At 33.7% G+C, this 14,026-nt stretch overlaps 3 protein-coding genes and 1 long non-coding RNA gene across 5 annotated transcripts; 2 read left to right on the forward strand and 2 right to left on the reverse strand.

Moving 5' to 3' along the window:
• The first annotated feature begins 667 nt into the window (after positions 1 to 667).
• LOC103874808 (probable carboxylesterase 12) lies at positions 668 to 2,410 on the forward strand. 2 transcript variants are annotated; one of them, XR_004457101.1, is made up of 3 exons: positions 668 to 1,781; positions 1,950 to 2,063; positions 2,177 to 2,410. XR_004457101.1 is itself a non-coding variant. In XM_009153246.3 (2 exons), exons 1-2 carry the CDS (start codon positions 814 to 816, stop codon positions 2,002 to 2,004), a joined length of 1,023 nt encoding a protein of 340 aa, XP_009151494.1. In that variant the 5' UTR covers positions 669 to 813; the 3' UTR covers positions 2,005 to 2,410. The 2 variants fall into 2 exon arrangements, 1 of the variants encoding a protein (XP_009151494.1); XM_009153246.3 differs by having other exon boundaries at positions 669 to 1,781; positions 1,950 to 2,410.
• Positions 2,411 to 2,689: 279 nt separating this feature from the next.
• On the reverse strand, positions 2,690 to 3,324 carry LOC103874798. The gene has a single exon (XM_009153238.3). It carries the CDS (start codon positions 3,101 to 3,103, stop codon positions 2,894 to 2,896), a length of 210 nt encoding a protein of 69 aa, XP_009151486.1. The 5' UTR covers positions 3,104 to 3,324; the 3' UTR covers positions 2,690 to 2,893.
• Positions 3,325 to 6,388: 3,064 nt separating this feature from the next.
• On the forward strand, positions 6,389 to 11,679 carry LOC103874784 (non-specific phospholipase C6). Its single transcript, XM_009153227.3, has 3 exons — positions 6,389 to 7,153; positions 8,960 to 9,462; positions 11,005 to 11,679. Exons 1-3 carry the CDS (start codon positions 6,576 to 6,578, stop codon positions 11,475 to 11,477), a joined length of 1,554 nt encoding a protein of 517 aa, XP_009151475.2. The 5' UTR covers positions 6,389 to 6,575; the 3' UTR covers positions 11,478 to 11,679.
• On the reverse strand, positions 11,078 to 13,414 carry LOC117133300. The gene is made up of 2 exons (XR_004457102.1): positions 11,537 to 13,414; positions 11,078 to 11,502 (listed from the first exon to the last, which is right to left on the reverse strand). It is a non-coding gene; the product is annotated as an uncharacterized LOC117133300 (long non-coding RNA).
• Positions 13,415 to 14,026: the final 612 nt, after the last annotated feature.

Below are 14,026 nucleotides of genomic sequence, written 5' to 3' on the forward strand. Positions count from 1 at the left end.
CCGAAATTTCATTCCTATTCATTATTATATATCGTATACTGTCATCATATAATTAATCGTATTTTATATGTACCATCATATAAGTAATCATATAATTAATAGTATTTTATACGTACCATCATATAAATAATTACATATATCTATCTTATTAAAACTTAATATGAAATATAAAAACCATAATTTGAGTTGGTATTTCAAATTGGGCTTTGTATTGTATTTTTATTATATATATTGACAACATTTTCTTATAATGGTTATTGAAAAATAGTTTAGTAAAAATCTATTTTTGAATATATGTATTATTTTTTAATCAATTTTTGATATAAATCAACTTTAAATTATTATTTTGATTTGAAATATGTGTATAAAGTTTAAATTTTGTTTTATGGTTAGTTTAGAAAAGAAAAAGTTTTAGGCAATTAGATTAACCCTTTTCGTATATTTTAAATCTGGCCGAGATAGATAGTTTCTTATAATATAATGGACTTTTAATTTTTCTTAATAACATAAGCTCATTACTTTTTTTCTTAATACTACTATCATTGTTTTCAAACAAAATTAATTTTTTTTAAAAGACTACAATTCATGTTTTCAAACAATCCAATTTTTTTAATAGTCTTATTCAAGTTTTCAAACACTCCAATTTTGTACTTGAGTTTTAATAAGATAGATGAATCTTTAACAGATAACGCGTGACCAACCTCCAATAAAATAGGAGAGAGACATACACACACCATTGGTCAATATAAACCCAACACACACATACACAAACCAAACAACTATCGAAGTCTTTCAATCAAGTCAACGGAAACCATGGATTCAGAGATCGCCTACGACTTCTCTCCAGCGTTCATAATCTACAAGAGTGGCCGCATCGAGCGCCTCACCGGTGAAGCCATCGTCCAATCTTCTTTAACTCCCCACAACGGCGTCGTTTCTAAGGACGTCGTTTATTCTCCCGGCGAGAGTCTCTCCGTCCGTGTTTTCCTCCCGGAGAAAGCCGCGAAGACCGGTGAGAAGCTCCCTCTCCTCGTGTACTTCCACGGAGGAGCATTCATCATCGAAACCCCTTTCTCACCGACTTACCACACTTTCCTCACGACGGCTGTCTCTGCTTCCGACTGCATAGCAGTGTCGGTGGACTACCGGCGTCCACCGGAGCATCCCATTCCGATCCCTTACGAAGATTCATGGACGTCTCTCAAATGGGTATTCAACCACATCGCCGGTTGTGGACCGGAGAATTGGCTGAACAAACACGCCGACTTCAGCAAAGTGTTCGTCGCCGGAGACAGCGCCGGCGCGAACATCACTCATCACATGACGATGAGAGCTGCGAAGGAGAAACTGAGTCCCCATTTGAGCGGTTCAGGAATCTCGGGAATCATCTTGGTTCATCCTTACTTCTGGTCGAAAACACCAGTCGACGACAAGGATACGACGGATGTAACGACAAGGTCCAGATCGGAGACGCTCTGGAAGATAGCGAGTCCTAGTAGCAAAGACGGAGTGGATGATCCGTTTATCAACGTCGTTCAAGCAGAGTCGGTGGATATCTCAGGCTTGGGATGCGGAAAGGTTTTGGTGATGGTGGCGGAGTTAGATTTGCTAGTGAGGCAAGATTGGTGTTACGCGGCGAAGATTGAGAGGAGTGGTTGGAAGGGAGAAGTGGAGGTGATGGAGACTGAAGGAGAAAAACATGTCTTTCATTTGAAGAATCCTGATTCTGAGAAAGCTCATGAACTCGTGAAGAAGTTCGCAAGCTTTATTAAGGGAGACATGTAAGTAGCTACTACTGATATTTGGTCCCTCCAGCTTAATATTTTCAGGAAAATAAAATTATCACATTTATCATCTTATACAAAGTTTGAACACAAGGACGTGAATTTTACAAAACAAAAAGAGAAGAAACGTTTGAAACAGAGCTTTGCTTTGTTGTTGTTCCGCAGCTATTTATCAAGATCAGATTCGAAACCAGTTAAGAAACATAATGGAAAATTCTAGATGAGAGGAGTAGTGATTAAACCTGTTAATGAAAAGCTTTCTAGACGGCAATACAAAAGGTATTTCTTGAATTTCTCAAACTCTAGATAGACAGTTGAGTAAGGCAGGAACTCAGAGAAGAGGTGGTTAATAGCAACAGCGAGTTTCAGGATTCAAAGGTTTTCCTCATTAGTAAGTGTAGGAATAAACCTCACTGGATGGCACCCCAAAGTTCGATGAGGCCATGGAGCGCACACAACTGTTTTTATGAAGAAGAGGGAAGAATGGAAACGTATGCGACCAACAGTTTATATATTTACTTGAAAATACTTTACAAGTCATCCAATGTTTGGAAAATGGTATTGATTCATTTGTGTATAGATCTCTTCCACGCAACTTTGGACATTAAAGAGACATGACCACGCCATCAAACAGGAATCGTTGGGGCTTGGCTAAACATGGCCTCACTAGAAGAAAAATGGCCGTAGTGGATAATCACAAAGAGAATAGCGTCTGATTTGCTTTCCATCTCTCTCAAACTGAATAAAACAATTTCAAGCAATAACACGCGAACCGAACAAGACTAAACGGAAGAAATGCCAATTGAAGGTAAAGCGAAAACCAGGAATCTAATAAACTGTTAAAACTTAAACCGGATTCTAACGAAGCTAACTTTCACACCACAAAACCCTTAAACCAATTCGAGAATCAAACATGGTAGACTCTGAATATTTAAACTTAATGCATATTCAGATTCACATATTCCAAAGATGTGCGTTTACACCAGACACCGCAAGTTATAAACAAAACAAGAGGAGGAATATTACATTTTAAAACAAACCGGTACGAAGAACACAATGATAAACCAGACAACCGAAAGAAAAAACAATACAAATTCGTCAGGGTAGCATTAACCGGCGTAGATGTGGAGACGAATAGCGATGGTGAAGATGGTGATGAGACCGAAGTAAATGATGGTGTGTACAAGAATCGATGCTCCGCTTGTGTGCATATTCCCAAATTCGACGACTCGACCTCTCGCCGGAATCTGAAAGAGAAGTCCCGGAGTCAGAAGCACAAATAGTACCACAGCGACCACTACAGGTCCCCAATCCGCCATACTTTGAGAGAATTAGCAGAGAAGAAGTTGACAGCGTGCGACGGTTTCTTTTTTGGATTTGAAGAGTTCGAAACGTCTTGTGCTATGTGAAAACGAGACGGCCGTTGGCAATGTCACGTGGATGCGTTGTTTTCGAAAGACTCGACACGTGAACCGTGACGACTAGTGATTGATTGACTCAAAGTTAAAGAATATGACAGAGCAAAGATTAAAATGGCCTCATCTATTATCTGATCCTATCTGGGCCTAATCTCAATTTGGCCCAATACATATAAAATACAAAGCTGGAGCTTCCGGAACCGGAATCAAAACCTTATGATTCCAAAATATTCTCTTTAAAAACACGTTAAAAGCTTATAATTCCATTTGGAATCACATTTCTGTTCTTTTAAAAAATAATATAATGTCATATATCAATAGAAAATATAATCATAGTTTTTAATTTATATAAAATCCAAATTTTTATAGTAATGAATCGAGAGAATATAAATATTAAAATATTAAAATTAATACTATAAATTATTTTTATGTATTGAGGTTTTTATTAAACATATATCATATATTCAAATATATTGTGTTAATTATTTATGAAGTATTAATATAATAATTTCTTTTTAACTTAATTTATGTATATTTTCACAGTTTTAGTACGAAATCATTTCAAAATTATTATAAATGAATAAATACTTTATTTTAAATTTATATCATATAATTCTTAGTCCTAATTTTTTAATTATATTTTAATATGTATATGTATATATAGATATGAATATATGTCTCCAACACGTATTCACTTCTTAATTTTTTAAAAAATCTCGCTTCTGTGCTTCCATACACTTCCGCTTTTACGTACCCGCTTCCATTTCCATGTAACATACAGCACAGTAATATTAATCTTTGCCAAGTTGGGTAGGTTTTTTCTTAATCTCCTCAATATCCACTTGCAGTCTTGCACTGAGTCACTGACATATTCTTCTCTACTTTTCAAAAATGGGTGAACTGTATATACATATCCAGGGGCGAATGCAGATCCAAATTGTGCTGCATGCACACTTTTCATAATTAACTATCTATTAATCCATATAATTTTACATTGAAAAGTTTCAAAAGATAATCCGTGCATGGTGCACCCAGTTTTCTCTCTCTTTGGCTTCCGCTTCGCCACTGTATATATAGATGTATATTAAATCGGTTAAGGACAAAGTTAAGACGTCTTGTGGTTTGTGCATATGAATGCATTCAGTGTTCACACGACCAAATCTAGTTGGTTGGTATGTCGTGATCAGTTCAGTACTCACGAGCTCAGTGGCGAACTAGTGGGCGACTTTTTTTCTCCTGTTATTTATACCATTTTTGGCTTCATTCTTCTTGTAAATAGCTATAGATGAGATCTTGTGACAGAAAAAAAAAAAGCTATAGATGAGATCATAGGAGCAGTAGATATGTACTTGTTCTTCAGCATCGTCTAAGATCACAAAAATAAAACTACATAGTACAATCAAATAAATTCTGAAAACAACTATATGGTAACTTAAAAGCACTATCATTTTCTTGTATGTTAAGCACTATATATACATTGTATATATATATACACTTTTTTTGGTTGAGTCACTAAAGATCAGGTATTTCTTTAATCCCGAATTTTGTAAATGGAAATCAGCGGGGCACGTTAGCCAAAAATAGTGATCATGATGGTGATTATTTTTTGGTAAAGTGTAGTTAATGTATATGAGCACTATAGGTACAGATTAATTTATAACCATACTCCTAAAATAGCTTAAATCAGAATTAAAGTTTAGTCTCTAGTATACACATTTTTAAGATTATTTATCCTAGTAAAAAAATATTAATATCCAAACTAAACTTTTTTTATGTATACAAACTAAACTGTTCATCAAGATCTCACAAAATAAACCAAACAACTAAGAACTCTAGGAATCCACATATAGCATCAAGAAGAAAACAAATGATCATCTACGTGGTTTTCGCAAGGCCATGTCTTCTCGTGTATATGCATTTCAAAGTTTCATATAACACCATTGGTCCCCTTTCAGCTAGTCTTTGCTTCCTGGAATCTGTTTTGGACATCACCACCGGAGCTTAGTAGACAAGCTTCTAAGTGGGTCGAGCTCGTGTTCTTTTCTTGGGCTGTCTCCGTTACCACCGGTCTCAGCATCTCGACAGCAATCTATTACCCTCTTTCGATTCTCGCAGAGGGGGTACGGCATTGGAGGTTGTGGGTTCGGTTGGTCAGTGAACTTTGCGACTCCTTGGTGGTACTGTACGGAGGGTTAGCATTTCCCAGGAGCGTATCTGTCTCATGATAGCTACGGCTGTGCTGGCTCTCTAATCTCATTGTTCAGGTCTTGTGAGCTCAGTCCGAGCTGTATTCAGCGGCTTTCTCTGGCCCGGTTTCTTGCTGTTCAGTTGGCAATTGTATATATGGAATAATCAGGAGTAGTTCTTCTTTGGGATGCATTTTGGTTCCAACCTAGAAGGTCCGCTACGGGTTCTCCGTTGTGGGTGCGCGAGAGGAGTATAGAAGTTGGTCTTGTCAACCACGTCTATCTTTCTTGGTGGTGTCGCGTACTGAGCATGTCGGCTTCAGAGGCTTGATCTTGGGCTGCCTCTTCTCCACCTTTTCAAGGTGGTGCCTGCTCTCTTTGTCTTTTTGGTATAGGTCTTTGGCGTGTGGCGATCCTTGGAGGCTGTTCTGTCCGAATAATGCTCCTCAAGTTGATGCGGGTGATGGACCTCTAGTGTGGCTGTCTGTTCGGGTTAGCGGATGCTCGGGAAGTCTTCAGCGAGCTGTTCTTGGTCGAGCTAAATCTTTAAGAGCGGATCATCGGGGAGGCCAAAATTACCGGGTTTCGACTCTCGATATAACTGTGGCTCTTCTTTTTGCGGCAAGCTGTAAGTGCGGATTGGTTGAGGCCCTGGATTGCAGTTATTACTTGTTGTGTTTGTTCTTGTTTAGACTTGATCGAGTTACTGTTTAGATTTTTTTTTTTTCTTCAGCTTCTTGTTACCATTGTACTTCTGTCAAAAATCTGATAATTGGTAATAATATCTTTACATTTTTACAAAAAGAAAAAAATTCAGATAAATAACCCTCAATTTCGGAGTTACATTGACCATGAAAAAAGAGTAAATCTCTGTGTAGTGTGTACTGAATTATTTTATCAGTGAGAACAGAATCTTCTTTTACGTAACGAGCCCACCAAAATTAAAGCAAAAACAAAAGTAAAAATAAAAGCAGTAAATAGACGCCATAAGAGTTTCTCGTTTAAATCAAACCTTCTCACTCTGTACTTCGCTCTCTCTCTTCATCTTTTGATTTATTGCTTTTTGGTTCAAAGAGACAATTATCTCTCCACTGTCTTTATGTTCTTTCTAAAATCAATCCAAGCGAAAACAAAACCACAGAATCAAATCTTCTTTCTCACACCTTGCTGAGAAAACTAATCCATTCATGAAGCCATCAGCTTCTTTTACTTTCTCACACTTTCTTGCACTCTACTTTCTTCTCACATTGACCCATGTAGCTCAAGCTTCCCATCAATGGCAATCACCAATCAAAACCGTCGTTGTTTTGGTCATGGAGAATCGGTCCTTCGATCACCTCCTAGGCTGGATGAAGAAATCGGTTAACCCTTCCATAGACGGTGTAACGGGTGAAGAATGTAACCCGGTTCCGAATTCTACTCAAACCATATGTTTCACGAGTGATGCTGAGTTTGTGGATCCGGATCCGGGTCATTCGTTCGAAGCTGTAGAGCGACAGGTATTCGGGTCGGGTCAGGGTCAGATCCCGTCAATGATGGGTTTCGTTGAGCAAGCGCTTTCGATGCCGGGTAATTTGTCGGAAACCGTCATGAAAGGCTTCCGGCCTGAAGCTGTACCGGTTTACGCTGAGCTGGTTAAAGAATTCGCTGTGTTCGACCGATGGTTTTCTTCCATACCTGGTCCGACTCAACCGAACCGGTTGTTTGTCTATTCGGCCACTTCACATGGTTCCACAAGCCATGTCAAGAAGCAGCTTGCTCAAGGGTACACCTTTTCAGATTCTTTCTTTATTATTTTCTTGGTACTTAATTTGAACTTAATCATGGAATTTAGTACTCGAGGATTTTCCATAACAAATCTTGAATAACTGAATGAGCGAAATTCCTAATTTTAGAAAATAGTTATTATATGCTATTAATAGCAATGATTTAATTCATTTTAATCGATTTCAAAATTATTTATTTTTTTGTAATGAATGTCTGGGGGGGGGGGGGGGGGGGGGGGGGGGTTGTAACGGTTTAAAGATACTGATATTAATACAATTTCATTTTAAATACTACTCTGTAGCAATAACTTAATTGTCAGACCTTATTTATAAGATTACCATTATAATTTGTAAATTTGCAACTATAAATAAATTTAATGTGATATCGTAGGAGTAATACTAAACGGATATCTATCTTATTAAAACTCAAGTACAAAATTGGAGTGTTTGGAGACTTGAATAGGACTTTTAAAAATTTGGAGTGTTTGGAAACATGGATTGCAGTCTTTTAAAAAAAAATATTTTTGTTTGAAAACAAGGATAGTAGTATTAAGAAAAAAAGTAATGGGCTTATGTTTTTTTAAAAAATTGAAAGTTATCTAGGCCACTTTTATAATATACCAAAATGGGTCAATCTAATTCCCTAAAATTGTTTTTTCTAAACTAACCATAAAACAAAATTTAAACTTTATATACATATTTCAAATCAAAATAATAATTCAAATTTGATTTATATCAAAAATTGATTCAAAAATATACATATATTCAAAAATGGATTTTTACTAAACTATTTTTCAATAACCATTATAAAAAAATATTGTCAATATATATAAGAAAAATATAATACAAAGCCCAATTTGAAATACCAACTCAAATTATGGTTTTCATATTTCATATTAAGTTTTAAAAATATAATATATGTAATTATTTATATGATGGTATGTATAAAATACTATTAATTATATGATTACTTATATGATGGTACATATAAAATACGATTAATTATATGATGATAAAATACGATATATAATAATGACTAGGGATGGGCTTTTGGATACCCATACGGGTTTAGTTCTGATCGGTTTGTATTTTGGGTTTTCGGGGTCAAAGATTTCAGCCTTATTAGAATGTTTCTAAATTTTGGTTTGAGTTCGATTTGGATCTTTGCGGGTTTGGTATGGGTTTGGATAACTAATTTAAATTATTTTTAAAGTCTTAAATCATTATATATTTTAAATTTCTCAAAATGTATAAATAAAATAATATATTACGTATAAATTTGAATAACATATGTCATAATACTTAAGCTTAACATATCAATTGGCTTGATTTAAAATTTTAGATACGAAATCAATAATTATTTTAAGTATTTTTGGTGATTTGAGTATACTTTAACTATTTCAGATATTTACTTTTGACTATCTATATATATTTTCAAGTATTTAAACCAATTTAAAAGTATCATTTTTGATGTTTTATATACGTTAAATCTAAAAATAATTAATATATATAAGTATATAAATCTATTTTTAGATAAATTCGGATACCCAAATACTTCGGTTCGGATCAGATTCGGTTCTCTAAATAACAAAATTTTGAATAATTAGAATATTTAATCAATTTATGTTTGGGTTTGGTACTATATCTTTGGATCGGTATCGGTTATGTTCCTCGGATTCATTTTTCCAAATCCTAATAATTACATGAAAAACAAATATCAACATATTTTTCAAAATATACACCCGCGCGCCTGCGCGGGTCAAAATCTAGTTAAGTATTAACATATTATCATCATTTGATTTCAGGTATCCTCAAAAAACAATATTCGATTCGCTCCACAGCAACGACATCGATTTCGGAATATACTTCCAGAATATTCCGACGACATTATTCTATCGTAATCTCCGACAACTAAAGTACATATTCAAATTTCATCAATACGATCTGAAATTCCAGAGAGACGCAGCAAAAGGAAAGTTACCGAGCTTAACCGTCATCGAACCTAGATATTTCGACCTCAAGGGCTTACCGGCCAACGACGATCACCCATCGCATGACGTGGCTAATGGTCAAAAGCTGGTTAAAGAAGTGTACGAGACACTTAGGTCGAGTCCACAGTGGAACGAGACGCTCCTAGTCATAACCTATGATGAGCATGGTGGATTTTATGATCATGTGAAAACTCCTTTTGTCGGCATACCCAATCCGGATGGAAATACCGGACCGGCCCCTGGCTTCTTTAAATTCGACCGGTTAGGTGTTCGGGTTCCTACCATTATGGTTTCACCTTGGATTCAGAAAGGCACCGGTAAGTTCTTTTTTTTTCTCTCTATAATAGTTTTAGTGTTTTACAATCTTGTTCTTTTAGTAAAAAATTTCAACTTTTATAACTAAATCAATAGAGTATATTAACTCCGCTTTTGAACATGATTTATTGACATATAAACATTGCATATAAATAGAGTTATAGCGTGTTGAAAAAAGAGTTATAGCTTGCGGAGTGTATATATTATGCATATATAAATATTGTAGCCTTTTTTTATTTTGACAAAGCATTGTAGCCTTTAATTAATTGTTGATTAAAAATGTGTATCCTATAATAATTTATTTCGAAAAATTTACCATGAAAGTTTATCATTTCAACATACTTATTCTTTTTATTTATACTTTCCACCTAAAATTATCGAAAATGCTTATTCTCCAATAATTAAGAAAATCTATTGCTAATATGACATGCTTGTACTTCATGTGTTTCCACTTTTTACTGTACTATTTTCGACAGCCTATTGACATTTGCTAGCAAAATCACATGGATACAAAAAAAAAAGACATAGATTTGACAACTATATAACATTATTTTAATATCTTCTTGAATCTTGATTGTATTCATTAATTGTGGTGTAGAAATAATTTGAAATCTATTGATTATTCCATTCAAAGATGTATATTAATTAGAATTTGTCGGCGTCGTCGCGTGACTCGTGTTTTCAACCATACTCTGACAATCCATTTGATTAATTTTTTTTTCTTTTTTTTTGTCAACAATTTATTTTATTATGACTTTGATTGGTGACATGAATTACCCTTGAATAAGTTTAAATTAAGAATATAACTCAAAAATGTTACTATTCATATATATTTTTTTATTTTTTTTGAGTTGTTCTTTGAGTTACAATATATTATATATGAGTTATCTCTTTGAAAAAATTGATAAGTCAAAAATATTAACTCAACATCAACAAATTTTCATGCACTAGAAGTTGACTTATACTGTTTTGGTTTTATGTTAGTTACCCTACGGTTACTTTTAATTTTTAACAATTTTACTTTTCTTTAATATATGCATGGTTGTCTCACGTTTGATTTTTGTTAGTTAATAAAGCACTTTCAAAATTTTACATATATGTTTACTAGTAAGTCAATTTATAATCTACTATTTACATTTAAATTATCTAAGCTAATTCTATTTGGTAACTAAAAGATTCACATACATAAAACTATATATAAATATACATAGGTATCTTTTGTTAGAATAAATGCATAAGTATATTACTATATTTAGTTATTATAAATTTAATTAATTTTATTTAATTTATAAGAAATTTTGTTATTATCGATATTCATAATTTTTTTCTACATAATATATACACATCTCAAAATATCATAATTCATATTTTTACTGCGAACTCACTATATAAATTTACGGTTTTTACTACATAGTTTTTACTGCATGTTACATTCTAAAAAAATGTTACATCGAACTATAACTTTTATCGTAATTCAACTATAATATAACGTTTCACTAAATTTTAGCTTACAACATTTTTTAATATGGCTCGTGTGAGTGAAGTGGTGAGTGAGGCAAAAGGACCAACAGAGAGCTCAGAGTTCGAGCATTCATCAATACCAGCGACTATCAAGAAACTTTTCAATCTTTCTTCCAATTACTTAACACACAGAGATGCTTGGGCTGCTACTTTCGAAGACGTGGTTTCTCACTTAACCTCTCCTCGAACTGATTGTCCCATGACTCTACCTGACGTTGCACCCATGAGAACCACTGAGCCTAATGAAAACGCAGCCCTTTCTGAGTTTCAGGGTGAAGTGGTTCAGCTTGCAGCGGTTCTTAATGGCGATCACTTCCTCAATAGCTTCCCGGACGAAGTTGGGAAGAAGATGAATCTGAAACAAGCTCATGAGTATGTCAAAGGAGCTACTTCTCGTTTCATTAGAGCTAGCAAAGAAGCAATGAAACTTGGTGCCGATAAATCTGCCATTGTTGATATGCGATCTTCGCTCACTACACGGCCACGGAACCTGTGACAAACGAAAAAGAATGATAACAAACCTTTGTGTACTTTATCAAAAAAAAAAAAACAAACCTTTGTGTAAATTTGTAGGTTTGTTTTTGTTTTCCTTGCAATTTTAATTCCTATGTTTTGATCCGAAGATATGGGATTTGATGACCTTATAAACTAATAATTTATCATAATTTCAATATTTTTAATTTATATAGTTTTTATTTCACGTGTTTAAAGATTATCATTATCTTAAATTATCTTAGAAAATTTTATTTTATTAGTAATCAAAACCATTTCAAATTTAAATAATAAAATAGCTGTTCGTTGTAAATGGACTTTATTTAATAAAAGCGGTTGGATCAAATTATTTAACTCAAATGGGCTTTAATTTGTGAATTGTGAAATGAAAAGGGCATATGGGTTAAAAAGAATATTTTCAGTTTTTTTTTTTTGATAACCGAGTGTTCTGGATCTACCGTGGTGGTCCAGACTAGAGACCGAAGCGAGCAAAGACATTGCCAGGGCGTCACCATGTGACTCACTGTTAACGGTCTTTGGTCTCGGGCGCTGGAGGGTCCGCATGTAAATTCCCCAGTGGCCGGGTTTCGAACCCAGGTGGCGGAACTCACAGCCGTGAGCCCTATACCACCAGAGCTAGAAGCCCCAGTTAATATATATTCGGTTTTAACGATTACTAGATCTTGATCCGTACCATAAATATTTTCATTTTTTCTTTTCATAATCAAATATAGAACTGATAATAATTTTAATTGTTTTTACATGGTGTTGGTTGCTCATGTCTTTTGGATATCCAAGTAAGCAAAATGATATGTTATATAAAACATTTGATAACATTTTACAAAATAATATATTTTTCTAGTGTATTTATAAAACATAGTACTTAATATGTTTGTAAAGATAAAATATATTTATTTTTTAAATACACAGATTTCATAGCAAAATAATGTCATATTAATTAAGAAAAATCATTTATATTAAACTTTTTTGGAAAATTACTATTGAGATATTTTTGATATTTTATTCACTTATATATTGGATATGCTAATTTGGTGGATTATTTTAGTTTTTTTTTTTTGTTTAAATAAGAAAATCTGTCTTATTATGATCTACTAGGGGCAATTACTAGGGGCATTGCCCCTGCGCAAGCACGAAGTTGTGGACATAGTTCTTGTTTCATCTCAATATTTGCTAGGATTATTGTAGTTGTGAATTTTGCATTTTGGGTTAATCATTGTTTTTCAAGATTTTTATTGTTATAGGGTTAGAGTTGTGACGATGAACTATATATGCATTGTTCTCCACTTATGAATGACTAAACTGTGTTAGTAATGTGATTGATATAGTTCGTGGTGTTGCTTGTTGTGTCACTAAGACTTATTGTTTGTTTATCTTTTTAATATATTTCTTGTACTGTTGAGAGTACATAAAGTATATTAAGGTTGTTGATAGCACCTTTTGTTTTTGGATATATTTTTTCCAGTTTAGTTGTATAAGTTGTGTGTATTAAGTAATAATTTTTATTATCCTTATTATGTTTGTTATATGTTTTTATTTTATTTTTAAACTTGTTGCTTTTACCGGACCTTTAAAACAAATACATGAAGACTTGTAGAACTAATTATAAAATGAGTGTCAATTCTGAGTATTTGAGCTTAATGGGTTTTAAACGAATTTATGTATTTCTTATAAGAAGACAATAGTATTGGTCTATTGACATTAGTCATGTAAGCTATTTTCATAAGACAAGAGAAGTGAGCAGGTAGAGATGTTGTTGTCGCCTTTGTGTCTGTCGGGATTGTCTCTTGTCTCCTGGTGTGACTGTGTTTGTTTTCCTTTTATTTGATGGATAATATATAAACAAAAATCATTGTTAGTTGTATTTATTAGAGTTCGTAACTTACTCTGATTTTTTGTTTAGGTAATTTCATTGATCTTGGTTGTCGTCTTGGTCTTCTTCGTAAGCATTTGCAAAAGTAAATTTGTAAATTGTTAAATAGATGGTCGTGTAGTTTGTATTTGTTTAGCTGACTCGATGTATATGTCGTTTAGTTTTAGTTTAGGTGATTGGTTTGGTATATTGAAGTTTATTTGTAAGATTAGACAAAAAGAGAGGTGATCATTAATGATTCGTCTTTTTTTGGGATTCGAGTTTTTGGTGGTTTAATTGTTTGAGTTGTTGTGGTTTTTTTTAAACTGTAAAATAAAAGTTTCTGCAAAATTAGTTTGATAAGTAAGGGAGATAAATAGACGACCACATATCTTCGGTAGAAAATATTTTTGATTATTAATGTTAACGCAATATAAAGAGTAATATAAAGAGAATTGAGTGTTGATCGTTTCTTACAGATCAAATGAGGAGACAGATAACGACTCGAATTGTTTCTTTGGTGAGGTCAGAGCCCTGGACATAATAGATTTTCCTAATCACATCTCTGAGTTTAAATATCAGTTATGATATCGAAACATAATATAAACTCAAATGCAATATGATAATATACATGAGAGTTTTAGGTTTGTGTTCGCAATCACTTGGAGATTGTCGAACAGTCT

Source organism: Brassica rapa, chromosome A01 (genome assembly GCF_000309985.2).
Source record: "Brassica rapa cultivar Chiifu-401-42 chromosome A01, CAAS_Brap_v3.01, whole genome shotgun sequence".
NCBI classification, from domain to species: Eukaryota; Viridiplantae; Streptophyta; class Magnoliopsida; order Brassicales; family Brassicaceae; genus Brassica; species Brassica rapa.